The 27,121-nt window shown below is 48.4% G+C and overlaps 1 protein-coding gene across 4 annotated transcripts; it reads right to left on the bottom strand.

The window, feature by feature from the left end:
• Positions 1 to 388: 388 nt before the first annotated feature.
• Positions 389 to 26,915, bottom strand: ABCB6 (ATP binding cassette subfamily B member 6 (Langereis blood group)). 4 transcript variants are annotated; one of them, XM_053401246.1, is made up of 19 exons: positions 26,344 to 26,915; positions 24,451 to 24,588; positions 21,965 to 22,154; positions 16,616 to 16,708; positions 15,758 to 15,950; positions 15,476 to 15,597; positions 14,253 to 14,362; positions 13,438 to 13,503; positions 13,040 to 13,165; positions 10,786 to 10,862; positions 8,032 to 8,095; positions 7,438 to 7,523; positions 7,193 to 7,250; positions 6,913 to 7,017; positions 4,099 to 4,273; positions 2,988 to 3,100; positions 1,916 to 2,010; positions 1,588 to 1,656; positions 389 to 1,293 (listed from the first exon to the last, which is right to left on the bottom strand). In XM_053401246.1, the coding sequence occupies exons 1-19, from the start codon at positions 26,857 to 26,859 to the stop codon at positions 1,005 to 1,007; spliced, it is 2,685 nt and encodes an 894-aa protein (XP_053257221.1). In that variant the 5' UTR covers positions 26,860 to 26,915; the 3' UTR covers positions 389 to 1,004. The 4 variants fall into 4 exon arrangements, with proteins under 4 accessions (XP_053257221.1, XP_053257232.1, XP_053257248.1 ...); XM_053401257.1 differs by lacking the exon at positions 26,344 to 26,915 and adding an exon at positions 24,974 to 25,052; XM_053401273.1 differs by lacking the exons at positions 21,965 to 22,154; positions 24,451 to 24,588; positions 26,344 to 26,915 and adding an exon at positions 18,392 to 18,484.
• Positions 26,916 to 27,121: the final 206 nt, after the last annotated feature.

Below are 27,121 nucleotides of genomic sequence, written 5' to 3'. Positions count from 1 at the left end.
GGAGATAGAGAGGCGTTTCTTATTATTTTTCTGTGCCCTGCTCTTCCTTTCTACCCTGTCTCCGTGACTCCAGGTTCCCTCTTGTTTTTCCATGTCCTTGTAGTCAAGGGATCCAAGTAAACCAGACCCATTTGAGAAGCACTTTCTCTCTGTGCTCTCCGTTGTGCAGAAGTGAGAAGGGTCTCCATCCCATCTGCCTGCCAGCCAAAACTCCTTTGAGATAGGGATCCTGTTGTTGTCAGCATGTCTCCAAGCTCCCAGCATGGCCCAATAAGGATGATGGGAGTTGTAGTCTGCCAACATCTGGAGGGGGGGCATGGGGTTCATTACCCTAACCCTTTTTGAATCCTTCTCCCCTGCAGGCAAAACTAAAAACGGGATCCAGGGATCTGAAAACACTTTTTTGAGTTTATGAAAATTAAAACGGGACACCTCAAAAGCAGAACTTACAAAAACACACACACAGCCATTCTGCAGGCATCTCCCTCTGTGGTTGTATACAAAGTGCTGGCAAATGTTCACGCATGCCCCCCACCTCCACACTCCATTCATGTTTGCAAGGGAAGACATTTTGTTGGGGAGAACAGTGGGGCAAGGCAGTCCTGGTCCCTGCCTCCCCCCACACCACACCCCTTTCGCAATTCCCTGATAATACACCTGGATCACCAAGCAACAGCTTTCCCAGGAACGCTGGCAGTAGCTTGGAGAATATACTCTGAAGTTGCTCTAGCACTACGTGCAGGTCCTGCTCATGAAGAACTGCATGCTGGGAACCATACGCAGCCTGTAGTCTTCCTCCAGTTTGGTCTCCATGGCCTCACTGCTAACTTGGTGGATCATCTGTGTGCTTTGGGTGCCTGAGCATTTCCCCCTTTATGCCATACAGAGGAGGTTCAGAAATCTAACAGCAGAGGTGGCAGCTGCTGCCTTTTTGGCTTCGACGCCACATCCTTGCAGGATTTGCTGTTGTCACTGTCAGCTGCTCAGTAGTTCTCGTTGCTTGGCTATGATTCTGTGCTTGCCTCTTCTTCCTCCCCCTCTCCCTCCTCTTCCTCCCCCTCTCCCTCCTCTGTCTCCCCCTCCCCCTCCTCTGTCTCCCCCTCCTGCTCCCTCTCCTCTGTCTTTTCACTGGTTGCATAGGCAGAGCCTTCCTCGCTTCCTGCTTTGGTCGAAGCACTGGCCTTGCTTTCTGCAGTAGACTCAGCACTGATCTTGCTCTCCACCTCCGTGTCACTTCCTTGTTGCAGCCACATGTCAGAGTAGATGCCACCTTTGTCCACTAGCTGGTCGTGCCTGTTAAAGGGGCAGAGAGAGTTAATTTCACAAGGCTCCATGCCAGGTATGCCCCCTTCATCCCTCAGAAGCATCCACAGACCCACAATTTGCTCGCCTTCGTTGTGGATCCTTTTGAAGATACACAGCCAAACCTGTGGCCATTCTGCTTGTAAAACTCTGACGGCCTTAAAGGGCTTGCGATCTGCATAACTTATACAGATTGCAAGAATAAAAATAAAAAATCCTTGGCTGGATTGCTGGTTATAAATCTTACTTTATAATTTTTAGCACTGGGCATGGCTAAGAGCTTACCTTCCTCGCTCCATCACTCGGCCATCCTTGATAACTAGGATTTGATCGGCCTTGATCACCGTGGAAAGCCTGCAGAGAGAGCACAACCACCAAAGCTGTTATCAAGAGGGCAGAATGCAGTAGTGATCCCTCCCCAGCTCAGGACTCTCAGTATAACACACCACATTAGAGCTCCTCAGAGAGGGAAAAGGAGTCTGCCTGGAGAAATCGATGCAAGTGAGGAACTAGTATTTAGGCTCTCCTCTTCCAAAGACTGCAGCATCCCTCTAGCTGCTATTATGCTGAAGCCCTGAACAGAAAGCTCCTGTGGCAGGATGCTTGCCCATACCTGTGAGCCACGATGATGGTGGTGCGGTTCGCACACACTTTAGCCAGGGATGCCTGGATATTCCTCTCAGTCTTGGTGTCCAGTGCTGATGTCGCCTGAAAGTGATCCCAGAGTGCATTACAACAATAGAATTATACAGTTCTAAAACCGCTGCAATTATGAAACAGGTTCAAAATGTACCAGAACATCAGTTGCAAACTCAAGGCATAGCAGTGGGTGGATGAAGGTCGGGGACTCTTGACACTGATTGCCAAGAATGGCAGAGAAGATCCCTTGGGTCAGGTGAAATGGTAAAGAAGGTCTCCAAGTAGCTGAATAGCATCATGGCGGTGAATGGAGGCTCCCAGATTCAGGAAGGCTGAGTGCTACCCATTCTCCCAACCATTTCCAGGGTTTCAGCTCCAAGAAAGGAGAGCATATGTGGAAGGGGGCAAAGGGCAGATGAAGGCTAGCTTTAGGAACAAGGAAACAAGTGTGACCCACAACAAAATGTTGCAGCATGAAATGGATAGTTCAGTCCATCCCTCCTCACCCAAACAATCAGCCAGCATTTATTGCCACTGAGCATGTTTTGGGGTGCTTTGCTTTTGTTCCCTTATGGTTATCCCCCCACAGGCCTACTTGGTCTCCTCCAGGCAAGCTGATACCTCCCCTCCTGTGCACGGGTGGCATAGTTCTGGCTACATAAGGAGAGCCACACATCCATGAATTTCAGAAATAGATGGAAGAAACATTGTACTGGGAAGGCTTCTGACCAAGGCTCCCGTCACTTCATTCCAGTTCCCTCCCCCCCCCCCCATTTTTCCAATCCGCCAATAGTCAGCCAGCATTCTGTGCTGACTTTGCAGGCTCAGTCCTGAATTCAGTTATTTCTGGCATGCTCTCTCCCCTTCAGATTTTGTTTGCTTATTCCTAAATGATTTCCGTATTAATGCAAACTTCGGTGGTTCTCCTGAGCATGCCAAGTCCTCCCCCCTCTTTTGTGTGGGTGATAAGAGTTTTGGCAATGTAAGGACCAGCAATCGGAAAACGGAGATTGCTCTGTGTGTGTTTGATTATTTGCCTTCTTCACCTCATCAAAGAAGAGGATCTGGGGGTTCTTCAAGATGGTGCGGGCAATAGCGACTCGTTGCTTCTCCCCTCCACTCAGCTTCAGACCTCGCTCGCCAACCTGTGTATCATAACCTGCCAGGTACAAGTGGACAAAGCAAAATCAAATGCTGTGTAATAGAGAGTAACTACCTGTGACTTCTGCTGTTCAGGCACTGTGAGTGCCTTGGTTCTTTTGGCCACTTACAGCATCTTGCTACACCTCCCAGGTCTACTGCCAAGACAGATTTGATAAAGACACTTTTAGCAAATATCTAGTTTCAGAAGCCAATCCTGATTGCTCTCATTGCCCAAAGGTGCTTCTATCAACTGCTCTTAGAGGTTTCTGGGGTGGGAGTCTGGACTGCCATAGACCTTGCTCATGTTAACTGAAGAGCTAAAAAAGCTTTTAGAAAACATTGAATAGGATTCCACTAAGCTGTGTGCGTTGGATGACATCCACTCACACAACAGAACTTCCTCCCCTCTCCTCATGCTGCCTGCCCCCAAAATCTGCTCTGGAGAGTGGGGGGAACCCTTGTGATGGGTTCAGTGTGTGTGTGAAGGACCAGGAGTGTATGTGGCTGGGGGAGAAGGAAAAGTCCCATTCTGGGAAGTGAACTCATTCCCTGTGCATGTATCCCGCTGAATTCGACCCATTGAGATGACCAGAGTCTGTAAGGAAGACCCCGAGAGGGAGAGGGTAAGAGCCAGGGGCAGGTCCTTTCGGTTCAGATAAGAACACAGGAAGTTGCTGAATGAGGAAGCCCTCTAGCTCAGCACTGCCCACACCTGCCTTCCCCAGTCTGGTGCCTCTTGCCCTCCCTGGCCATTGGCCAAGTGAGAGAAGGCACTCACTGGCTGCTGCTCTCCTGGGTCTCAGGTAGGAGCCTCTCTGTCTCAGCCCGGCCTGGAGAGGCCAAGTGATGAAACACGGGGCCCTTCGCATGCAAGGCATGTGCTCCACCAGTGAGCTGCAGCAGAAGAGGAGGCATCCTGATAGAAGCATCCTGGGTTTCACAGCATCCTGCAGGGTAAATTACGAGCTTGATGGCACAGCAAGCATAAGCCAAAGGTGGCAAGCAGCCCCTTACCATCGGGGAAAGTGAGGATGCGTTCATGGATATTAGCCGCGATCGCCGCCTCAATCACCTCCTCATTGGTGGCATCAATGCGTCCGTACCGGATGTTGTTGCGAATGGTATCGTTGAAGAGGACAGTGTCCTGAGGCACCACACCAATGTGGGAGCGCAGCGAAGCCTGCTTGGCCTGTGGAGAAAGGGAAATGGGTGGGTTGAAGTGGGGGCAGAGAGAAGGGAAAGGAAGACATCGCCCAGCTAGGAATAGTGTACAAACACACACACCCTCCCCAAAGCAGTGTGGTGTTATCACAGCCTTATGGAGAGTTTAGCTTGAGGCATCTGCAAGGCGGGTCTTGTCACTATGAACAACCATGATGTCACACCTTGAAGTGGGGGCAATTTCCCAGGTTAGACAGCAGCCACCACCCAACCCAATGCCCTCTTTTTACGGTCCATTCTTGATGAGATGACATCTGCTCATACACACTGGCAGAGGAAGAGGAGTGTGGGGGGAGCGCACCGCCCCCGACAGCGTGATCTTGGTGGGGTGCCATCTTGGCTGCTCCCCCCCCTGCCCCTGCTGGGTGCCACACCCCCGCAGGCAGCTGCCACGCCCCCGGGACGTGCACCATGCCCCTGTGGGCAGTGCGCCACATCCCCGGGATGCGCACCAGCCCCGCCCCCACCTGCTCTCCGCCTCCCCCCCCCCAGTGCCGGAGCATGAAGCTCTGCCACTGCTCATACATGATCTTGCTCTCCATAACACCTGCAAATGTTTCAGGGCTTCAGTTCCCATTGGTGCATGCCCTGTAGTTTCCTGCTGAAATCATGTAACTTTTCAAATTCTTCATGTTCTGGGTTGTTGTCCTTTGTCCTGCTTTCGTTGCGCCTTAGCGCAAGAGTTGCCCATCCCAAAGGCAACAGGGGAAGCATTGCAGAACGACGAATAAATGGTATGTGTACAGTCCAGGGTAAATCTCCTGCCAATACGCTATAGCCACACGCTGCAGAATACACCCGCAAAATGAGTCACCAGTCTAGAGGGCCCAGTAACACAAATCCCAGGGTAGAACTTAGAGAAGGATTATTATTTGGGCAGCCTGGCCATTCTCTGGACATTAGAATTGTAACCCTTTCAGTGCAAGACACATTCTGTTATTAATCTCTGTTGAGATGAGCATCATCTATACCCTACAGAGCTCCATGTCAGGGGCTTTCCTCACTATAGGAGATGTGGAGAAAGGCAGATGATGGCAAATGAGAGTCACACAGTCGTTTTTTTAATCCAAAGAGCTGAAGGCACTTTGAATGAGCAAATCACCACTTGTGATGTGGACACCTGCTCTTCTGTTACTTTTGGTAAACGTGTTTTGCTATTTTTGGGAAATTAGGTGGAGGTTTGTGGGGGGGAGAATGGTTTGATCAGAGGGAGAAAAGAAGTGTGTGCGCACACACAACATGGGAAGGGATGCATCTTTCAAGCTTCCCTCCACACTCTTACATGCTTGTTTCCCGTGCCATCTACCCTGCATATCAGCATCCATTGCTTCCTAGAGATATTTTGCTCCGATGACCAGTGAAAATAAGAACCCTGCAGGATAGGTTTTTTTAAAAAAATAAAAACCCTAGTGGGGGAGGCTAGGGGAACCACACATTTCAAAAGAGCAGACAGCAAGCAGCTGGAGCAGACATGAAAAGAGCAGCTGCCCTTCAATCCTCTCCCCCCCCCCTCCGCCAACCTCAGACCCTCATGAAATCCTGGCACCCAGATGGGGCACCTAGGACTCTCCCCAGATATCCTGTAGCAGTTCCCCCAGTGAGCCTGGGTGGCCAGAGGAGAGGTGGAGGCAGTTTGCAGCTGTGCCTTCCCCAGCACAGCTCTTTCATCCGTCCCTAAATGGAATCACACGTCTCTGCTTTGCTGGGGGCAACCAACAGAAACCAGGAATTAAGCATCTGGGCTGGGGCAGGAAAAGTCCCGAGGAGCAGAAGGAGAAATGTATGCGCCTGAGTGAGTGAGTGAGTGTGTGTACACAAGTGGAAGGTGGCAGAGCCATTCAAGGGCTACTTTAGCCCTTTAGGCCAATGTGGGGGAACCTTTTAAGCTTGGGAGCCAAATGGCAATTTGGGCCAGAGATGCAAGTGGGCTGAGCAACACATTTAAATGTTATCTTTTCACCATACTCTAGTTTCTCCACACACTCCCCTCTGTGTCGTCCATTCAGGCAACCAAGAAATATCTTCTCAGCCTTCAAAGGACATATTCCAGTCAGGCAAAAACACTCATGGAGGGTGCAAAGTGAAAGACAGTGATGGATATGGCCTGAGGAGAAGGGTTGTTGCCTGGGGAGACTTCTGAGGGACAAACAGAGAAGTGCACAGGGCCAGATTTGGCCCCCCCCCCAGGACTGAGGTTCCCCTTCCTTGTTTTAAACAGAATAACATGATTCCAAGGATGCCAGCTGCTTGTTCCTTTGGATGACTCCTCCTTCCTCCCACTTGTCATGCCAAGAGCCTTGTCTCCATTCCATGCTGGAAGACTCTGGCACCTCACTAATGAAGCCGTCGGGAGGATTTCAACATTGTGCTCTTCCATTCATTTCATCTGTGCAAGCATTGCTACTTGTCAGATGGAACTATTCTCCCCTTTCCCCCCCTCCCCACTGTACTGGGGGTGCTTCTGACCACCCTCCAAAGCTAATTCCAGGGGGCAGGGTGGGGTGGGGGCGAGGAGAGGGAAAGAAGTCTTTGTGCAGGTCTTCCACTGAGGGGGCGGGTTAGGTGAATCCCATCTCTCCTATCGCCACAACATAATGGCCTCGTTACCTTGGAGATATCCTGCCCATCAATTCGAATGCAGCCTCCCCACACATCGTAGAAGCGGAAGAGCAGGCGAATGATGGTGCTCTTTCCTGAGCCAGAGGGTCCCACCTGGGCAGAGAGAGGGGGGTGAGGAAGGGTCAATATGGGTACAGTCAGCAGGAGGAATGAGTAAGCAGGGAAAAGCACTGGGGGGGGGGGGCTTCCATGGGACCTGCCACTGCTCCCATTGTAGCAGAATCAAAAGAGGGAACGGCGTTCATTCTAGGCAAAACTCTCTCCTTACCAGTGCAAGGGTCTGCCCAGGCATCACTGTGAAGGAAACATCACGCAGGACTTCCCTCCTGTGAGGAAAGTGAACAAAAAGCATCTCCAACATTCTGCTGAGGCCCACCACATTTTCCTTCATCCTTTGAGCATCCGCCCCCCCCCCCCGTTACCTACCACAATCTCTTTACTATCTTCTCCACCCCCTGTTTTCCTGACTCACTACCCACCCACCCACCCAGCCCTCTGGACCATCCCCCTTACCCTTCCACATAGCCAAAATGGACATTTTCAAATTCCACACGTCCTGCCAGAAACCGAAGGTCTGCAGCACCTGGTTCGTCCTTCACCTGCAGGTAAACAAATGTGTGACATCATGCATGGTCTTGGGCCTAACTAGGCAAGCCGTGTGTGCGGAAGCACAGGAGCTCCTGAAAGGCGGGGGGAGTGTAGGGTCAGTGGGTAGAGGATGTGGTTTGCATGCAGGAGGTTATGCCAAAAATCCCCCTCCCCGCAAATATTACAAGCAGTCAGAGAAACACACTCCCTGAGAGGACATGGCCATCACAGCAACACTCTGAAGGCATGAGCCCCGTAGTGTAATCGCAAGCTGTGTGAAGAGCAATTGCCTTTTGTTTTCCAGGCACACAGTGGCCTTTGAATTTCGGTGCTTGAGCACAACAGGGATTCAGCATCACTATTCTCATTTCTGTCTTATCACCCAGTCCAGACAGTGAACAATCAGAGAGAAGCCACTTCCAAAAAAAACCCTTAAGTTGCTGGAGGGAAGGGAAGAAGTATCTAAGGGAGCATAGGCTAGCAGCTATTCACAGAAGCATCGATGTGGCCTGAACTCACTTCTTGCTCCTCGCTGAAGAGCTCAAACATGTTCTCCATGTCAACAAATGAGCTTTGGATCATTCTGAAAAAGAAAAAGACTCCATTGGACCACCCAGGGCCAGGTAGTGTGGGTGCTGCTTAAGGTACTAAAAAGCACTCAGGCATGGGTACGTGGCACAAATGTGAATAATATTTGCATATGCTAATGCATGGGAAGGCAAACTAAGGCCTGGGGGCCGGATCCGGCCCAACTGCCTTCTCAATCCGGCCCATGGACAGTCCGGGAATCAGCATGTTTTTACATGAGTAGAATATGCCTTTTTATTTAAAATGCATCTCTGGGTTATTTGTGGGGAGTAGGAATTCATTCAAATATAGTCTGGCCCCCCACAAGGTCTGAGGGACAGGGGACCGGCCCCCTGCTGAAAAAGTTTGCTGACCCCTGTGCTAATGTATATGTATTTAAGCTGCCTCTGAGCAAATTTAAATGACCGGGCATTTCATCAGGACTGCACTTTGTAAGTGCCCCCAGCTGTGGTGCTGTAAGCAAAGTTTTTGAAGATCTCACTTTTGTTTAGTTTATTATTTTATTATGTTAGTTTATTCATATTGTTTTATTCAGTGTTGCTCAGCTCACATTATTAAATTAGGTTAGGTTAATGTATCGTTTTTATACAATGTTACATATGGATTGAGGTTTTGTACTTACTGATATAATATTTTATCTGTCATCTATCTATCTATCTATCTATCTATCTATCTATCTATCTATCATCTATCTATCCTAATGCATTTTTAAATGTTATCATTATTGTTCATTTGATAATGTTCTGAGCTACTTTAGGCGCAGTTTTGTGTGAAACAGGCATACAAATAAACTGATAAGGATGAGATCTGGGGTGCTTGGGACAAAAGACTTGAGGCTTGGGCCCTTTGGGCACCCCCTGCTAGGTGTCACTGAAGTGGGTGTGGGTCTGATTCTCTTCTCTGGTAAGGAAAAAGAAGGGACCGGGGAAGCCATGTATTTGCACTCCAAATATGGCAATCAATTAGACCCCAAGCATGAAAGCAAACTCCATCTGTCACACCTCCCCCACCAGCAAATGTTCCCAAACCTTTAACACATGTTCACACTAAATGATATCACACCTCCTTTGTAACCATCTCTCATACTTCAGAGGACGGGGAGGCTAAGGGGCAACCCAAACTCTTTGGAGGTGGGGGAACGTCTCATGACACAGTTACTAAACGCAGGCCTCAATTTCAAGTCTTATTTCAACTTCCTAGGACTGTGTTAGTCTTTATGGTGTTCTATCTTTGTTGCTAGGGCTGTAAAGAGATGATGCAAAAGGGATCACCTTTGCACCAATGAGAGAAACATTTGCGTTTGGCTCAATATAGTGGTATGAGGGAAATGTGGCTCATTACTGACTTAGCTTTTGAGAAATCAATTTCGTATTGAATTTAATATTCTATTCATTATCTTGCACTTGGCATAGGCAGAGGGCCTTCTTGGTAGTGGCGCCCACTCTGTGGAATGCATCCCATCAGATGTTAAGGAGATGAGCAATTATATAACATTTAGGAAACATCTGAAGGCAGCTCTGATAGGGAAGCTTTTTATGGTTTAATGGTTTACTATGTTTTTATTTATGGTGGAAGCTGCTCAGAGTGGCTGGGGAAACCCAGTCAGATGATGATGATGATGATGATGATGATGATGATGATGATGATGATGATTTTAATATATTTAATACATGCTGGATACAGGGCACATTTGCATGTCACAGTGAGACTTTCTGTGCACAAGCAAAACTGCACCAGATTTTTCTCCTCCAAAAAACCCCATAATCCTTGGCTTACCATTATGAACAAACCAGGGACGATTATTTGTTTCATTCCCACGATCGGTAGCCAAAGTTTCTTCTTGGCTTACTGACTGTGGAGCAAAATGAACCGCAATCCCTTATTTGTTCAAAATGTAAGCCAAGAATCAAGCCAGGAGGAGCAAAGGAGTCCTCTTAGGTGCATTTACAGTGAACCATTTTACTGTAATGTGCACACAGCCATACCGTATAAATTTCATCTTACATAGCCCTTCTCTTCTGGTATTCAGTTTCTATTCAGAAATATATCTGTCCCACTTTAAAAAAGGGGAGGGGGCTCGTTGCTCTCACCATACTCAGAAATCCTCCTTACAGTTTTCAAGCAAAATATTAAGGGGCAATGGACATTTGCTTGTTCTCTGCCTATGATGCCCTAACTCAAACAGGGCTCTGGCCTGCATTTGATGCATCTGTAAAGAGTTAATACATTCCCTGGGAGTTTTCTGTCTTATGGGATAGCAGGCCTGGTTGATTTAATCTGCTGTTTAAAGTAAAATCTCAATTCCAGAAACCAGTCTACGTGCTCCTTTTTCCTTCTGGTTAAGGCTTCTCACATCTTGTCTCCATATCTGTTTGCTTCACATTACCTCGTCAGCCTCTGTACAACAATAAATTGACAAGTGGTTTTCTCTATGGATTATGGTTTCCTTCAGACACAGATTTTGTAGCCCTCTATGTGGTGGCACTTGACTGTTAGGCAAACTGCAGTCTGGGAGGTAGCAGCATGGAGACGCGGCACTGAAGAGGCTTTCACGTAACACTGTCCAATTTTGCAATCTCTGTGTGTGTGGACAAAGTCCCTCAAATTTCATCAACACACGCCTCTCTGCATTCTCAAAATGCCTAACCAACACTACAGAACAAAATAGCCTATGGAGTAGGTTACCTGTAATAGGTGCCAAACCAGTTCAGTGGGGTGTACAGTTGGATGATGTATGTGCCAAAGAGAACATAATCGCCCACCTGGAAGGAACAGAGATGCAAGTCAGAGCCAAAATGATGATGTCTCCCTGTGGCAGAGTGTGGAAGCGCTTTATCATATTGTTTTTAACAGTCCAGCAGCTCTTCAAGTCTTTGTACAAAACTGCATTAGAAATCCCTCACCCCTTACTAGGGAAAGCAAAATGGTAGCTGTCTTATTGTAACACAAAGCTGGACCTCCACCCCCCCCCCACAATCTCTCTCCTCCAGTGCCCAATTTTCCCTCTCAGATATAAGGTATGTTTCTGAGAGAGAGTATAGCGATAGATTTGCACTACACTTCTCAAGTCCAACAGCCCACCATTAGAGCCCAGTCAGCCGTAACTCTACATGCATCCGAGAGGGAGCTGGTTGTTGGGTGATTCTGGTGAAGCAGAATGATAAAGGCTGATAAAGGTCAAAGACTTGTGCAGCACATAAATTCTTGCTCCCTGACCAACGAAAGCCCCATTAAGCCCCTCTTTGGTTTATAAGCCTACTACAAACTCAGACACACACATTCCTCCCACGGCCCAACAAATCATGAGAGCTAGGAACAAACGGGCTAAAGAAGATAGTTTGTTGTTTGTTGTGCTGCCAGGGAGATTGTGTTCAACTCACTCGTGCAAGGCGGGGCCAGTTACAGATCAGGTTTGAGCTGGCTGTTTGTGGAACCTCTGTGCAATTCAGACCTAAACCTTGTTTTCAGAGCCAACGTGCACCTGACAGAGTACTGCATCTGCAGGACTTCATGAAACCACAAATACAGTGGGCAAACAGGCCAGATTGCAGGCTAAAGCCCAGCACTGTGGCCAAGGCAAAGTCTATTATTCAAATTGATTTCTTTTATACTTAACCAAGCTCTGTTTTCCTGTCATTCATATTCAACTTGCCTTAGATCTAGGAGTGAAAGGGCTTCCTCATCTTATGTCTTAATACTGCATCCCTTCTATTACCTCCTCCCCACTTTAATATACAGAATATACATCCTTGTTCTCTCACCATCATTAGGAGAGCACTCCATGTGGGAATGTGTGTTTTCACATCTGGAGTACAAACCCAAAACATGCTGGTCTCTTTCTTCTGATGTTGGTGGAAACTAGCTCCCATTTGGTGAGGTTCCCCCCCACTCCCCTTTAGATCTCTTAATTGGTGACAAACCTTTTCCAGCCTTGCCTCTTGCTTGTGATTGCTTTTGTTCTCAAAGAGAGGTCTAGCTCTCCAATCTGGTTTCATTTTAAGCTTCTGCACCCTCGGCTGCCCATTTTTCTCAGCATGGGTTGAGCGCTGCGACCCTTCGGTCTCCACACAACTTTGAAATTCAGCAAAGGCTAATTAGCCCTTCACAAAGACTTTTGAGAAACTGCCAAGCTCTTACGTCCCCCCCCCCCAGCCTTCCCTTCCCACAACTTAACCAGACCACGTCCTGCAACCTCCACTCTTGGGTTCTTAGGTGGCGCAAGCTTGTCCGCCTCCACAGCTCTCCTTGCAGCCTCTTTCCTGCTCACTTGCCTTTGTTGCATTTCACAGAACCGAAAAACACAATACAAATATCCCCCCAAAATGTGTTGAGAAACATGTGCCCCTGTGTTTGTTTCTGTCTGTCTGTCTGTCTGTCTGTCTGTCTGTCTGTCTGTCTGTCTGTCTGTTTGTCTGTCTCTAGTTCAAGCTGCGCCAGAACACTCTACAAAGAGATTCAGGGCCTCTACAGAGGCTTCCCTTGCCTCAGGAAGGCCAGCAGACTCTGCCTGGCAGCTGTAACAATGGGGAGAGTGGCTCTACATTTCTCGAAGCAGAGAGATCCCACTTTGTAGAGGAGGCCCAAGCCACTCGTAGATTTGTGTGGCTGGTGGCAACAGAATGGAAACTCTTCCTGTAGTGAAGGAAGCCCCATGTAGTCAGCTGCTCCACATGCTGTTGCCTCCACGCAGAAAGAGTGGCATGTGGCCTGGCTCTTAGTTACAGGTTCCATGTATTATTATTCATAATAGTAATTAGATTTATTACCCACCCTACCCCCTAATGTCCCACGGCAGGTTACAATACAAAGCAATACAATTGAAAACCAAATAGAAAGCACACACATACGATAAAAATCACACAAATATACAGAGATGTGTGTACTCAGAGATGCCCACACCATCTATGCCCCTCTGGCACTGCAGTGGGCAAGGACTTACATGGAGCCTCTTCTTGGTCACATAGTAAGCACACAGTAGGGATCCGGCCAGCAGCCCCACCCCGATCACTAGATTCTGGGTCTGGTTCAACAGTGCCAGTGATGCATTGACTTTCCATTCGGAGACCTGCCAGGAGGAGAGAAGAAAGTGGGCCACTGCAGAACCATCCTGTGGCCCACAGAAAGCACCCAGCAGATCCCTGAACCCTCCTACCTCCACAAAGCAGGGCGTTGTTGCACCCCGTTGCCTTCCCCTGCTCCACTGCAAGACAGCCAGCAGTACAAACACATACACCATGTACATGGAGGAGCAGAAATAGGGAAGAGGAGGAGCAGAGAGTGTACCCCAAAGATAATGGAAGATGCAAGCCCAGTTGCCACACCCTGGTCCTTCCATACCTGGTACTTGACAATGGCATCATTGAAGCGGGTAGCCTCATAGTTCTCGGCATTGTAATATTTCACCTACAACAAAATCATGACACGGATGAGGCAGTGCCAGGCGAGTCCCCCTCCACTTGAACTCTCCACAAACTAGAGACATTCACCCAATCTGGGGATTCAGCTTCAGATCAGCCGGCAGATGTCCTGCTCTACTCAACTAAAACCTAGAGCTTTACAGAGAATAATTAAAATTGCCCAGAATGTTATTGGGCTCCAACTACCAACCCTGGATGAGATCTTCACGTCTCGCACTTTGAAGAAGTCACACAATATCCTGAGAGATCCCACCCATCCTGCTCACAACTTCTTTGAACTGTTGCCTTCGGGCAGAAGATATAGGACAATGAAAACACGAACCACACGCCTTCTGAATAGTTTCTATCCAAGAGCTCTGATTGCACTAAATAATGATCTTAGGGCCAGTTGCAAGAAATAGCAAGCAGGAAGTAGGAAGGAATGAGATAGGTTTTAGGTTATGTTATGCCTTTAAATAGGTTATGTTATATTCTGGATTATGTTATGTTTTATAGATTATGTCTGAATAGGATGAGAATGTTGGAGATACGTGCAAATGTGTATGTGAACCCGGTCTTTGGGTGGGTGTTTGATTTTCGTTGTTGTGTATACTGTGTATATATGGACAATGACAATAAATTTATCTTTATCTTATAGAGCCTGAGCTGTTTTAGGCAGTAAGCCACCCAGAAAGGCTTGCTGCTACTCCTTGTTCTCCCCTCACACTAGGCTCACTAGGGTGGGGGTTTAAGTACCGTCTCAAAGTTCAGAAGCGAGTCAACAGCTCGGGAACGGGCTTCATTGTCACGGGTATTCATTTCACGGCGGTACTTTGTTCGCCACTCAGTCATTATAATAGTCAAAGCTATGGAGAAAAAGAGAGGCCTGGAATCACTGAGACGTACTCAGACAAAAACTGTTCCTCAAATACAACCAAAATTATGATCCATTTCAAGCATTTATTATCACCACAAATGTCAATATAAACTTACAGGATTACACATCGAGTACTCCCACACAGAATGAACGGAAACCATTTTTCAGTCACATCCACAGAAACACCTAAGTCATTGCTTCAAAGGAACTTTATCTGTCAATTTAGTTACCTCAGAGACACCCCAAATTAATCATGCCACAATGAGCTTGCCAATGATGAGTTCGCATGATTTTTAGCAGCACCTAGGCTATTCTGCAGCAATAATTCAATAGCCCCTTGAAAATAACCTCGAAAATGATTCAAAAGTAAGGTTAAAACATAAAATCTAAGCCTTACACCAGATATTTCGTAGATTTTTTTAAATGATGACTAGTAAACTGGAGAGCACTAAGGTGAATCCATCATGCAGGACAAAAAACTGCTTGATTGTAACACAACTTTTAACACCCAAAAGTATATGCTTAACCTTGCAGGAGCAATACTATCAGCACACCAATTTGTATTTGAGATAAAACTTGTGAATTGTCTTCAGCTGTATGAACTGCTGCTTTTTATGATAAAGCACCAAAGCAGAAGCCAATCCTCAGAAGCTATCCTCTTGCTTTTGTGCATGCTGCTATTGTCAAAAGATCTTTTTTATTACCTGATCACATTGCTCATAAATGATAATTCAATTCACCTATACTGTATCAGTCTTGGGAATATGTTTCTGGGCACAAATGTAACAAATGAAGACCACCCAACCCACACTTACAGTCTTCCCCATCAGATCCCATCTCTCTCTTTCCCACAACCTTACTCACAGCTGCCCAGCACTCCACAAATGCACATCTGACCAGGACCACACTTTAGCCCACCTCAAGACGCCACCAGTAACAAGCCACCCTCACCACCCTTATCTTCCTGGCCTGCTCTTCTCCCTACAATCCCAAATACCTGTCAAGTGAAATGCATGCTAACGGGTTTCTAGAGTAGCTGCAGTGGTGGAAACCTTCTCCCCAGCCGCCTTACCTCCTGGGTTCCCCTGCTGCAAACACTCACCGAGATAAAAGCTCATGCAGAGGAAGATGATAAGGCCGAACCAGGCACTGAAGGTTGTGGTGAAATACACAATCGCAATTATGATGTCGGCTATCGTGGGGAAGATGCTGAAGACAATGTAGCTGTGGGATAGAAGGGGGGGGGGGAAGTCAGGTCACATGATAGGCAAGGTCACACGGCATGCAAGGGCCACCAACATCACCAGGAGAAAACAGGTGAGTGCAGGCACCCCTGAGCCAGGACTGATGGAGAGCCCTCCACTGGCCAGGCCCACAAGCACACCTGAGCAAGTTGTTGATGCTGCTAGTGCCTCTGTCGACACTGCGCAGCACCTCGCCCGTCTTGCGACCGAGGTGCCACCGAAGGGAGAGGCTGTGGAGGTGCCTGAGGAGCTGGACTTGGATTTCGCGGCTGGTGAACTGCTGCACGCGGATCCACAGGAAAGTGCGCATGTTGCTAATGAAGCCAGTGGAGCCTAGAGAGAGAAGAGCGGGGGTTGGCTCCTGTGGTTGTCTTCTGCTTCCAGTTGAACACCTGCCTCCTACCGCTGTCACCTTAAACAAGAACTGTAACCCAGAAGGATCTGGCAAATGGCTTCTATTGCCTTGCAACTACCTTGGAGCCTTCAAGCATCCCTGAGCGCAGGCAAAGTTCACTCTGAATGTCACTGTTCTAGGGGCTGCTTTTGCTGGAGCTGAGGACTGCCAACTATACCTTCCTGGGAGCAGACAGGGGACTCCCGGGTATGTAGAAATATATTCGTTTGCAAATTAAAAGAAAACAAAAAACGGCCAAAGGGTCTATGCTTAGGGGCCTATGGGATCTACTGAACGCTGGGGGCTCATGAGGGTGCCAAGTTTGGGGTAAATTGGGGGTGGGGGACTTGTAGCCCTTTGGTTGCTGTTGGACCCAGTCAGCATGGCCTGTGACCAGGAACGGTGCGAGTTCTGGTCCAACATCATCCAAAAGGCCACATGTTCCTCACAACGGATTAACGGAACCACCTGTTTTCTCAGTATGCAGGAAGGCTAAAAATGGAGAGAAAGCACAAATGGATGGCGATGGTGGACGCAGGTAATCCCAAAGCAGCCTCAGCCAAAACGCACATGTGCGGGTGTGTACGCACAACAACTGACTCACCAGCACCTCCTCCCTGGAGGAACTTGAGGGCCGCATAGATGCAGACAGTTTGAAGCAGGATACGCCAACTAGCCCCTGTCGTCAGATCATTCACTGGAGGACAGGAAACAATAGTCACTTTGAAGGCCATAACCAAGGGGGTAGCCCAGAGCCCAAATGCAGTCCCACAAGCCTCTCTACGTTGCTCTCAGACACTCTCGGTTATCACACACATACTGGATCCGCTTTGCACCCTCCTTGGGTGTTTTTGCCTGGCTGAAATGTGCCCTTAGGCTCTGATAATGCTTTGGCTGCCCATATGGAGGACAGAATGGGGTGTGTGTTTGTAGAAGCTAGACTATTGTGCAAAGGTACGATCTGCACTGCTCCACATATCTTTGCCCCTGGCACCACCCACCACCGAGATGTGGCCCTTAGAAGGCTGCCCAGAAGGGAAAGTGGCCCTCGGTCTGAAAAACATTCCCCACCCTTGCCTTAATTCTGCCACAATGTTGGTGACTTTGCTTCATACAAAATAGTCTCGAGACAAGTCACAGCACAAAATGTCTAAACATAATCACTATTAAAATTAACTAGCCAGGGAAAGCCCACAAAAATAGCAGAATGAAATGTCTGGGGAAAGATAAAAGTTTTGCCAGGCAATGAAAAGGCATTCATGTGGCCAAGTCTGTTTGGGGAGAGTGTTCCATGAAGGGAGGGAATGAAGGGTTGTGAGGAGAGGAGTCACCACTGAAAAGGCTTTGTCTCTTGTTGACACGCTCCAGACTTCTGCTGGAAGGAACACTCAGAAGAAGAATTCTGAGTCTACGTTCTCACATTGCTTCCAGCAAGATGCTACCCACAGAAACTGATCCCCAAAGACATCATGGGAGCCCTGTGTTATACATGCAGTAAATGCATGGAAGTTCTCATCCTACCTCAAAACTTGGGGGGGGGGCAGGGAGAAGGCATTATCTGTGGCAGCCCCTAAGTTGTGTGCCTCCCTCCCCACAGAGGTGAGTCTGGTCTCTTCATTACACAGCTTTGGGTGAATGCTGAAGGCACACCTCTTTACGCCAGCTTTTGTCTCAAGCCATGCACAGTCACAAAATAGGGCACTGACCCCAGGCAATAGGTCCCAAATACTGAGATGCTGCTATTTTTTTGGAAAAAGCACCATGAAACTTGATCTTTGTGCCCAGGCAACTGAGATCTCAAAGCTGGCCTGGATGGAGAAGAACAGAGCTACCTCAGCGGATCAAGAAAAAAATGCCTACAATTAGCCCCCCTGCGTTCCTGCCTGAGAATGATGGCTGTATCTGCGAGTGCCAAGGAAATGCCTAACACCTACTTGTTGTAGTCTCATCCCCTGAATCTCATAGGCTGCCCAGGCCTATAGGGCACTGCTGCCTTAGGAGGAGGCAGGGCTGCCACAGAACAGGAAGGTGGGGAAGAGGTTCCTCTATGCACAGAGGAAACGTGCCAGACAGGCAGCATTACAACAGATATTATTGCAGGCAAAGGCCTGAGCAAAACTGTTTGGATTGGGCTAGGGTGGGTGGGGGATTTCATCATCAGCTTTGGACTGTGGTGGACAGGCAGCACATAGCTTGATAAGCAGAAAGTGGCCATCTCCCACTCCTGTATCATCCTGATTTCCAAGCACCAGCTTTGGGGTTTCCTCATGCCCCCAAACCCCACCAGGCATTATAGCCTGAAAGCTTCCCACTTTGGGTCAGATCCTGCTCTCCTGCCACAGAGCTCTCCTCTGATAGTCCCCCTCCTTGTTTTGCATACCTCGTACTCATCCTGCCCCATCCTTTGCTGGGAAAGACACCACCGGTGGAGTCTCCTGGCTTCCTTTATTCTCTTTCAAGGCACCACACAGCCACAAAGATCCCACCCCTCCCACCCCACTGCTGGGCTGCTGGGAGACCAGGCAAAGGACACAAAGGCTCCTTGTTTGCTCCCCGCCAGCGGCACTTTGCTGGGTAATCCTAACTGGCAGGGTGGGTGACCCCATCTGGGAGTGCCCCTCCTTTGCCTTTCATTCTCTCTACATTGGGGGGGGGAGAGGATCCCCTTCCCCCATCCCAACTTGCTTTACCCAGCACATGGTGGAGAGTGTTAATCCACCCTGTTCCCAAGCACAGGTAGAAATGATCCTCTCACGCGTGGAGGTTGGCATCCTTGCGGGGTGCGGGGAGGCAATGAGGACGGGCAACCCAGAACAGAGACCTCGCTGCTGTTATTACATATCACCCACAGGGTGCTTTTCATTTTAAAATAACTGCTTTGCAATATTTTATTCTATGCAACTAGCACGAGGTAGGCTGTTCCCATTCCGCAACACAGCGAACTGAGGCCGTACAACAGGCAGGTGGCTAAAGCCGCACAACGGGCCTGTGGCAAAGGGAGGATTTCAACCCAGATCTCCCAGACTGAATCCCAGACTTGGATGTGTGTCATCTCTCCACCCACTTCTGCTTCATTGCACCTCCTTCCATGCCTTGGCAAAAACGGCAAGAAGGAAAGCACAGCAAAGCTACCTGGGGGTCGGTGGCCGTATGTAGCAGCCTGACAGAGGCCTGGTTCACCCATCACAGAGCTAGATGGAGCACTGCTCTCGACCAGCATGGCCTGCCCCTGTTCTTAAGTCCGTGCTGCAGGTAAGAGCATTTGGGCCCAGGACTGGCAGAAACAGCAGCTAGATGTGCCGAGGTTGCTGGCAGGTTAGGCGATCTGGCTGAGATCTGGAGGGTGCACCCATCTCCCCCAGGTGGGACGGAGAAGAATATATCTGCTCAGCAGCTGCTTAGCATGTAGGGCAGAGAGCTTCCCCCACTCCCGAATCCATTCCCATCAAGCGATTTGGTATGCAGTTCGCAATTCCATGCCTCCCGCCTGCAATGACTCCTTTGTAAAGTCTAAAAGTCAGGGCTGAAAGGCAGGTCCGGAGTCCATCCTCCCCTATTCAGACACCTCTCAATAGCTGCCCTGAGCTGGCACTTGCACCGCCCACCGGGGCATGGGAACCTGGCAGACACCAACGGCTTCTGCTAACAAAGGCAGCGCCCCTCCTCCACGGCCTGCCCACCTCTTCCCCACCCCCCACCCCAGAAGCGCAATGCAGAGTTAGTCGGGGAGTAAGCAAGATAGGAGGTCACCGCAGGGCTCAGGGCAGAAGCCTCGGGGAGATCCAAGAGGGTCACTAAATTCCTGTACCAAAGTCTACTCCCAGTCCCCCAAACTAATGACTTCGCAGATTCAGCTGGAAATGCAAGTCTCCCTCTACTCTTATTAAATGCATTCCTAAACAGGAAAGTTGCATCCTGTTGCACAAAGTTCAAAATTCAAGTTTGATAGAGAAGGTTGGGCTGGGAGGGAGGGAGGGAAGCCACAGGAGAGTAGGGATGAGATCCTGGAGGTGCGTAGGGAGAGTCAAGCTTGGTAGAGGAAGGGAAACAAGAAGGCTTTGAAGAAGAATGGGGCCGAATGGAGGAATGTAAACACAGGGGCGGAAACAATTCCTGCTCTACCTAGTTTGCAAAAATGAGATGGCAGCATTCTAGAGTCTGCAAGCAGGAGGAGGTGCCAGATTTTTTAAACTGGCATATTGGGAAGAGGCGGTGCATCTCCCTTCACCTTCTTCTATCATCAGCTATTTTTATATGAGAAACCATTCAAAAATAAGACCAGGCAGAAGGCCTTCTTGGTGGTGGAACGCCCTCCCTTCAGATGTCAAGGAGATAAGGAACTACATAACTTTTAGAAAACATCTGAAGGCAACCCTGTATTGAGAAGTTTTTCATATTTGATGTTTTGCTATGTTTTAGATATGCTGTAAGCCACCCAGAGTGGCTGGGGAAACCCAGCCAGATGGGCGGGGTATAAATAATAATAATAATAATAATAATAATAATAATAATAATAACTTCCATCCCTGCAGTCCCAAGTGGTACAGCAAAGAACTCCCCCCACCCTCAACCTCAGTGCACTGCCTCTTTCTTCTTCACAAGGCTTGAGGGGCCTCTAGGGCCTGAGGGCTGCATTCCCTCCTGGACAACCTTCCGTGGACCACAAGCCAGTGCTGGGTGGGGCCAGAGGCAAAAGTGGGCTGGGCAACAAATGTAAATTTTAGCTTTGTACAGCAGCCCGCTCTCTTCACACACCCTTCTTTGTCCTCCATCCAGGTAAGCAAGAGACATTCTCAGAGTTCAAAGACACATTCCAGACAGGCAACAACACTTTGGGACGTGATGCAGGGCCAGTGAGGGGCTCGGCTAGGGGAAAGTTCTGAGGGCCAAGTAGAGAGGTCTGGGGGGCCACACTGGCTGTCCACCCTAGTTCTAAGGGGCAAGAGGAATCGGGAGCAACGTGATCAGTCAGTACAACGGACTCAACAGCCCTGTTTACTTCTTATGATTGGCTCCACCTCAAGAGATCATGCTCTGAGCACACTGTCCAATTATTTAAAACAACAACAATAATAACCAGAGCTCATTCTCATGTGGATAGTCGGCCTCCAGTACCAGGCAAGGAATCTATTTAAAAACTGCTTCTCCTCATGCCACAACAAGGAGAGTGGCTGGGGCAACTCAGCACAATATGCGGGGTATAAATAATAAAATTATTATTATCTGTATAAGCTGTTCTGCACCACCTCAGGCCCTGGGGCATTCTCTCACCCCTGATGGTGCGTGCTTTGGAAGCCCTGAGCCCTCATGCTGTGCTGGACATGCCAAGCCTGTCCCTTAAACGTGTCAAGGGCTCTGCAGGCCTTAAGGAGCCAGGCTGCTTAAGGGCCTCTTCAGACATTACACATTGAGCGAGTGCCTCCAAAACTAGTGCTTAGAAACAAGTGTTTGATAAGGACCCGCTCCCTGGAGAGCTTCCAGTTGCTGCAATATCTGTATCCAGCCAAAGGCCTCCTGGCTTTTGGCGGAAAGGTAAACGGCATTTCCGTGTGCTGCTCTGGTTCGCCAGAAGCGGCTTAGCCATGCTGGTCACATGACCTGGAAGCTGTACGCCAGCTCCCTCAGCCAATAAAGCGAGAAGAGCACCACAACCCCAGAGTCATCCGTGACTGGACCTAACGGTCAGGGGTCCCTTTACCTTTAAGCAGCCCCAAAGGTTGCCCTTGGCCCCTTCTCTTCCCTCTAAGTCCTCTGCACATTTGCCAATGCCTATATCAGGGCGCCCTCTCTTGGTCAATTCAGAATACTTTTCCAAACAGAGGTTCTGTCCTCTCCCCACATCCCAGTCTAAGAGAAACCCCTGGCATTAATGCTAGACCCTCTCCCATTGCACATCTGCCTCTGCTAGGGGCAGCAGCACCATGCCTCCCTGGAAGCTGCCCTTTCTGCTTACCAATGTACTTGTAGTAGAGGGGCACAAAGACGTTGATGCCACGCTCCAGCCCCATCAGCATCAGGCAGACGATCACCAGCCCCTGCAGTGGGTAGCTCCCCTTGGGCCACATGTACTGTATGAGGAGGCTTATCTTCCGGCCCAGATCCCTCCAGGTGGAGCGATTCTGCCTGGCATCTGGAAGCAGGGGCTGAGACACAGAAAGGAGAGTTAGTAGGGGAAGGGGAAGGGGACTCATTTTTGGCAGGGAATATTTGGGGAAGGGGACCACAACAACCTATTCAAATGGCATCTGGGCAAAGATGAGAGCCAACACCTGGGAGGGGGCAACTGAGCAAGATGGGGGGACTATGGTCACTTCTCAGCAAAGGGCACAGAGAGCATTTCAATTAAACACAACTGGAAAGGGAAGCAAAACCTTGAGAGTCACAGAAATTGAGGGTTCGGTGCAGGAAGTGTTCAGGAAAAAATAGGACTAGAAAGGCGCAGTGTTGCAAAATCTTTTTTTAAATGTTTGAATAGGACTCCTTTACAAGAAAGAGCAGGATATAAATTTAAGAAATGAAATGAAATATATATTCAGAGGGTCCACGGTGTCCAGATTTTACTGTATGAAGCAGAACCACCCCAGCGCTAGGACTACAGTGACCTCCAATCAGGCCCAGTATTCTCAAGCAGTTAATAGTGGTATAGGAATACAGTACCTGAACCACATAATGACACTCACCAGTAAATGCCGCTATTCCAGCAAAAGAAGTGAAATTACAGATTACTCCAAGGACGATTAAGGTCCTTCTAGTATAACATTCTGTGGTCAACTAGATGTTCCAGGAGACTCACAAGATTCGGTGGTCATGGCAAACAGCTGTTGGTTTTGCCCTCTTCCATCAATTTATTATGGCAGGAGTGGGGAACCTGTGGTCCTCCATACGTTGCTGGACTACAACTCCCATCACCCTTGACCATTGGCCATGTTGGCTGGGGCTGAGGGGTGCTGGGGTCTAAGAACACCTAGAGGGCTAACGGTACCCCTTCCCTAATTAATCACATTTTCTCCCCAAACCCAAATACATTGCAGAAGCTAATTTTTAATATTGCAGAATTAATACAAGACATTGTGAACATCTGTTTAAATTGCATAATTGATACAGGTCACAGAGATCAGATTTTCTGGTTGCAGAAACGGCACTGATGGCATGGGCAGCAAATTCTAATTTTTTATTGATTAGTGCAGAGAATATATACAAGAAATATCCACAGTGCCACCTGCTGGAGCCTATTCACATTCACCTTCAGCTTTTTTCTTTTTCTATTTTTTTTAAACCAACAAAAGTGATTCTCCAACGATGAACATTTAAAATATATACTAGATAGAACTCAAAGCTCTTTTGCACAGTTGCAAAATTTCCTTCATTAGCCACCAGTGTAAAAGGGAGCAATGAACATTCAGCTCCATAACTCATTCACCCTGTGGTATTATCTTTGTCTATAATGCGGTGGGGAATCTTTTAGGACCACCCAGCGGGCCAGATCACTATCTGTCTGTACCCCAGAGGCCAACTTGGACATCAGATGATTGGCATTCATTTTGATTTTAAAAAAATCAGATCCCACCCTACTATATTGACACATCCATATCTATCTTACCTCTCTGTAACCTTTACAACAGCCCTAAATGTACACAAGTACTCAATCTCTCACTAGCCCAACAGCCCATGGGAAAAGGGCCACTGGTAAGGTTAGTCAACAGTTTTGCCTCAGGGCACTCCGAGTGCTCCACCTCACAGGGAAGTTTCGTGCCACTGAACCAGCTAGGCGCACTTGTTTCCAAACCTCCTAAAACCACACCTTTGGTGAACTTTTCCCTACAGCCTGCAATCTACTCTGAAGGTGCATTCTAGCGTTGCCAGTTCTTTCCATCCAGAGGTTAGCCACTGAGGCTCCTGTGATTTTAACATCTTTAAAATTCGGATAAATTCAACAGGTGCTGCTCCCCACCCCACCTCCACTGCAGCTCCAGGACCACAAAAGCAGCATCCACCTGTTGATTTTTTCCACTGTCATATCATTGGTTAAAAGCTCCTGATCTGTATGCAGGGATTGACTGTAAAACCACTCTGGGAACTGTAGTTCTGGGAAGAGAATAGAGGTCTCCCAACAACTCTCAGAACCCTTAACAAACTACAGCTCCCAGAATTCTTTGGGGGGAGTCATGACTGCTTAGAGTCACAGTTCTTTAAATATATGGTGTGAATGTGGCCCCTGGTGTGGAACGGTAATACTGTTTCAAAATGGCAGCTATTTTAAAGAGAGAAACCGCAGCTACAGGCTCTTCTTAACAGACTAGTGTTCTGGCACCAATAATGTTATTCTAGTTCCCTCCCTTCACAGCCTGCAACTGGTTCATGGGGGTGGAATTAACAGGATAGACAGAGACAGGCAGACGTAGAAGAAGAATTGGGCTGTTTAGGAGAACAGAGACCTACCTGACTGTGCTCCACGTCGCGTTCATCTTCATTGATCAGCAGCATGTAGGGTTTTCGGGGCAACCCTGGGGCCTTTATCCCCAGGGCAAAGAGGGCGAAGGTGCAGAAGTAGCGCAGTAACCACAGGCTGAATTGTACCTGGAGGAGGTTGATCTCATGTCAGATGTGTGTCTTGTAGCGACCCACCTGCCCCGCTTTGCTCCCCACTGAAAGCTACAAACCAAGCAGTGCTTCCTTCTAAGATCTAAACCAAGAGTCAAATAGCTTGGAGTGGAGAGAGGGAAAGACCCATCAAGGGTGGTATTTTTAAACTTGATTTATTATTTAAAATCTTTTTAGGCATTTCATTAGCCAAAAGCATGATTTGAGCCAATTGACCAAAGACTTGCCAAGTACGTAAAAATGCTGGAACTAGAACACAGATAATTATCTCATATCACATAATCTAATTCCTTGCAGAAAACCCCAGGATACAATCCCTCCCAGAAGCTTTAAGGAACATTTGGTGATAGATGGTCCTGACCCCTAGAGAATTGTGAAGATGGCTTGGCTGCATTTGCTTCCTGTTGCTTCCTGAAGCCTGTTCCTGTTTGAAGATGCCTGCAGTTACATGAGATGGCCAACAGGGGAAGTTAGGTCATGTGACTGAGGTAGAAAGGGAGAAGGCTGAAGCTGTCTGGAATGGCAAGGCAGGAGGAGGTATATGCTCCTAAATGTGAGTTCTTGGTTCCTCTGTGGATGAAGAGTGAGGGGCCTTCACACCCATCACTGCAACGAGATGACATCTTGACGCGAAAAAAGGTAGGCTGCCACTTGCAAAATGGCTTCACATTGTTGGCCAAAAACAAACAAACCACCCAAAAAGAACACAACATGGCTAGTCTGCTACGCTGGATTCACATGTTCAAACAAACCACAGTTAAGCTAGGCTTAACTAGCTTATTTATATCCCACCCATCTGGGAATCTCCAGGTAGGGCTGGAGGGAGAGCTGTTGCCAGCCTTCCCCAGCCAGGTGCTCTCCAGGTGTGCTTGGACTACAACTCGCATGAACCTCAGCCACATTTTGAAAACCCTGGCATATGAGGAGTCCCATAAGCAGGTGTGTAGACAGTGGGCAATTCAGCTGTACAGTTGGGGTGGGGGAATAGTGGTCAGGCCCTAATTGTTACATGGAATCTGTGGCATGGAATCAGTTCTCTACTTTCCAGTCTCTTGCTAAAGGGTATTGCCAGAGGGCAAGGATGTTAGTTAACAATGTAAAGAAATGTGAAATCTCAACTTGTGGCTGGAAAGCCTTTTCGGTAGGACTTTGTGCTGAGTCATTGGGCAAAGTCCCCTGCAAATTATTCAGCAATCTCCTCTGTGTGTGTGTGTGTGTGCATGTGTGGTTGTGTGGAAAGGGGGAGGAGCACACACCACTCATGTCTAAAGCTTTCTGTAGCTCAAACAACAGTGACTCAGCAAAAATAGGCTGGGAAGAAGGCGCCAAGTAGTGGCTGGTACTTAAGAGCAACAACTAGCAAGTGTTGAAATCAGCAGGTTTATTTGGTTCTAATCTTCTCCCATCTCCAAATATTCTACCACCCTGCCAAAAAAATCCAGGATACAGTGGTACCTCTAGTTACGAACTTAATTTGTTCCGGAGGTCTGTTCTTAACCTAAAACTGTTCTTAACCTGAATCTGTGCTTTCGCTAATGGGGCCTCTTGCTGCTGCTGCACTGCCAGGACACAACTTCCGTTCTCATCCTAGGGCAAAGTTCTCACCTCGAGGTAACTCTTCCAGGTTAGCGGAGTTTGTAACCTGAAGCATTTGTAACCTGAGGCGTTTGTAACTCGAGGTACCACTGTATATATATGCTCCTACCTGTCGCCAAACCCTCGTTGACCTACCTTCTGGTTGGCGTTTTCCAAGCCCCACCACCAGAGTGGGCTGTTCCAGGAGATGAAGGCCAGGTTCTCGGATGCAAAAGCCAGAGCCCAAAAAAGGAGGAGGATGGCACCATGGCCTCTGATCCGGTCCTGCGCCAGAACTCTGGTGCGTTCCAGGTGGAGCAGCCCAACCGAGCTGGTCCAGCTCGCGGCAGAGAGGCAGGCGTACAGCACCATGTACCCATAAAGCTGTTGCATGCCCAACACCTGCCACAGAAAGATGACAAAGGGCAGCAGTGCAAGGAGCAGAGAGAGGAGGACTTGAATGTGGTACAGGCGGGAACGTGGGATATACTTTGGCTCCATGGTGCGGCTGAACCGGGCATAGCAAGCGTACTGCAGGGCCCCCAAGAGGATGCAGACGCTGAGCTGCACAGAGGGCACCAGGGTGAAGTAGAAACAGGGGTACAGCCCCTGCTGAGCCCATGCACGTGCCAGGGAATCGTTCCCCTCACAGTAGCTCTGTAGCACCACCATCCTGTCGGCTGGGGATCTGCAGAAACACAGATGAAAGAAACAAGGAAATTAGAACATATGCTTGGGCTACTATTTTCTTATTTTTTTATATCCCACCTTTCCTTCAAGGAGTTCAAGGTGGCATACATAATTTTCCTCCTCCTCCACAACAAGCCTGTGAGATAGGTTAGGCTAAGAGTGAGTGACTGGTCTAAGGTCCCCCAGTGGGCTTCATGGCTAAGTGGAGATTCAAACCATGGTCTCACAGGTCTCACAGGTCCTA

The sequence above is a fragment of the Podarcis raffonei genome, chromosome 1 (assembly GCF_027172205.1).
Source record: "Podarcis raffonei isolate rPodRaf1 chromosome 1, rPodRaf1.pri, whole genome shotgun sequence".
NCBI classification, from domain to species: domain Eukaryota; kingdom Metazoa; phylum Chordata; class Lepidosauria; order Squamata; family Lacertidae; genus Podarcis; species Podarcis raffonei.
The sequence above is the reverse complement of the archived record's forward strand: the minus strand, read 5'-3'. Positions and strand labels throughout refer to the sequence as shown.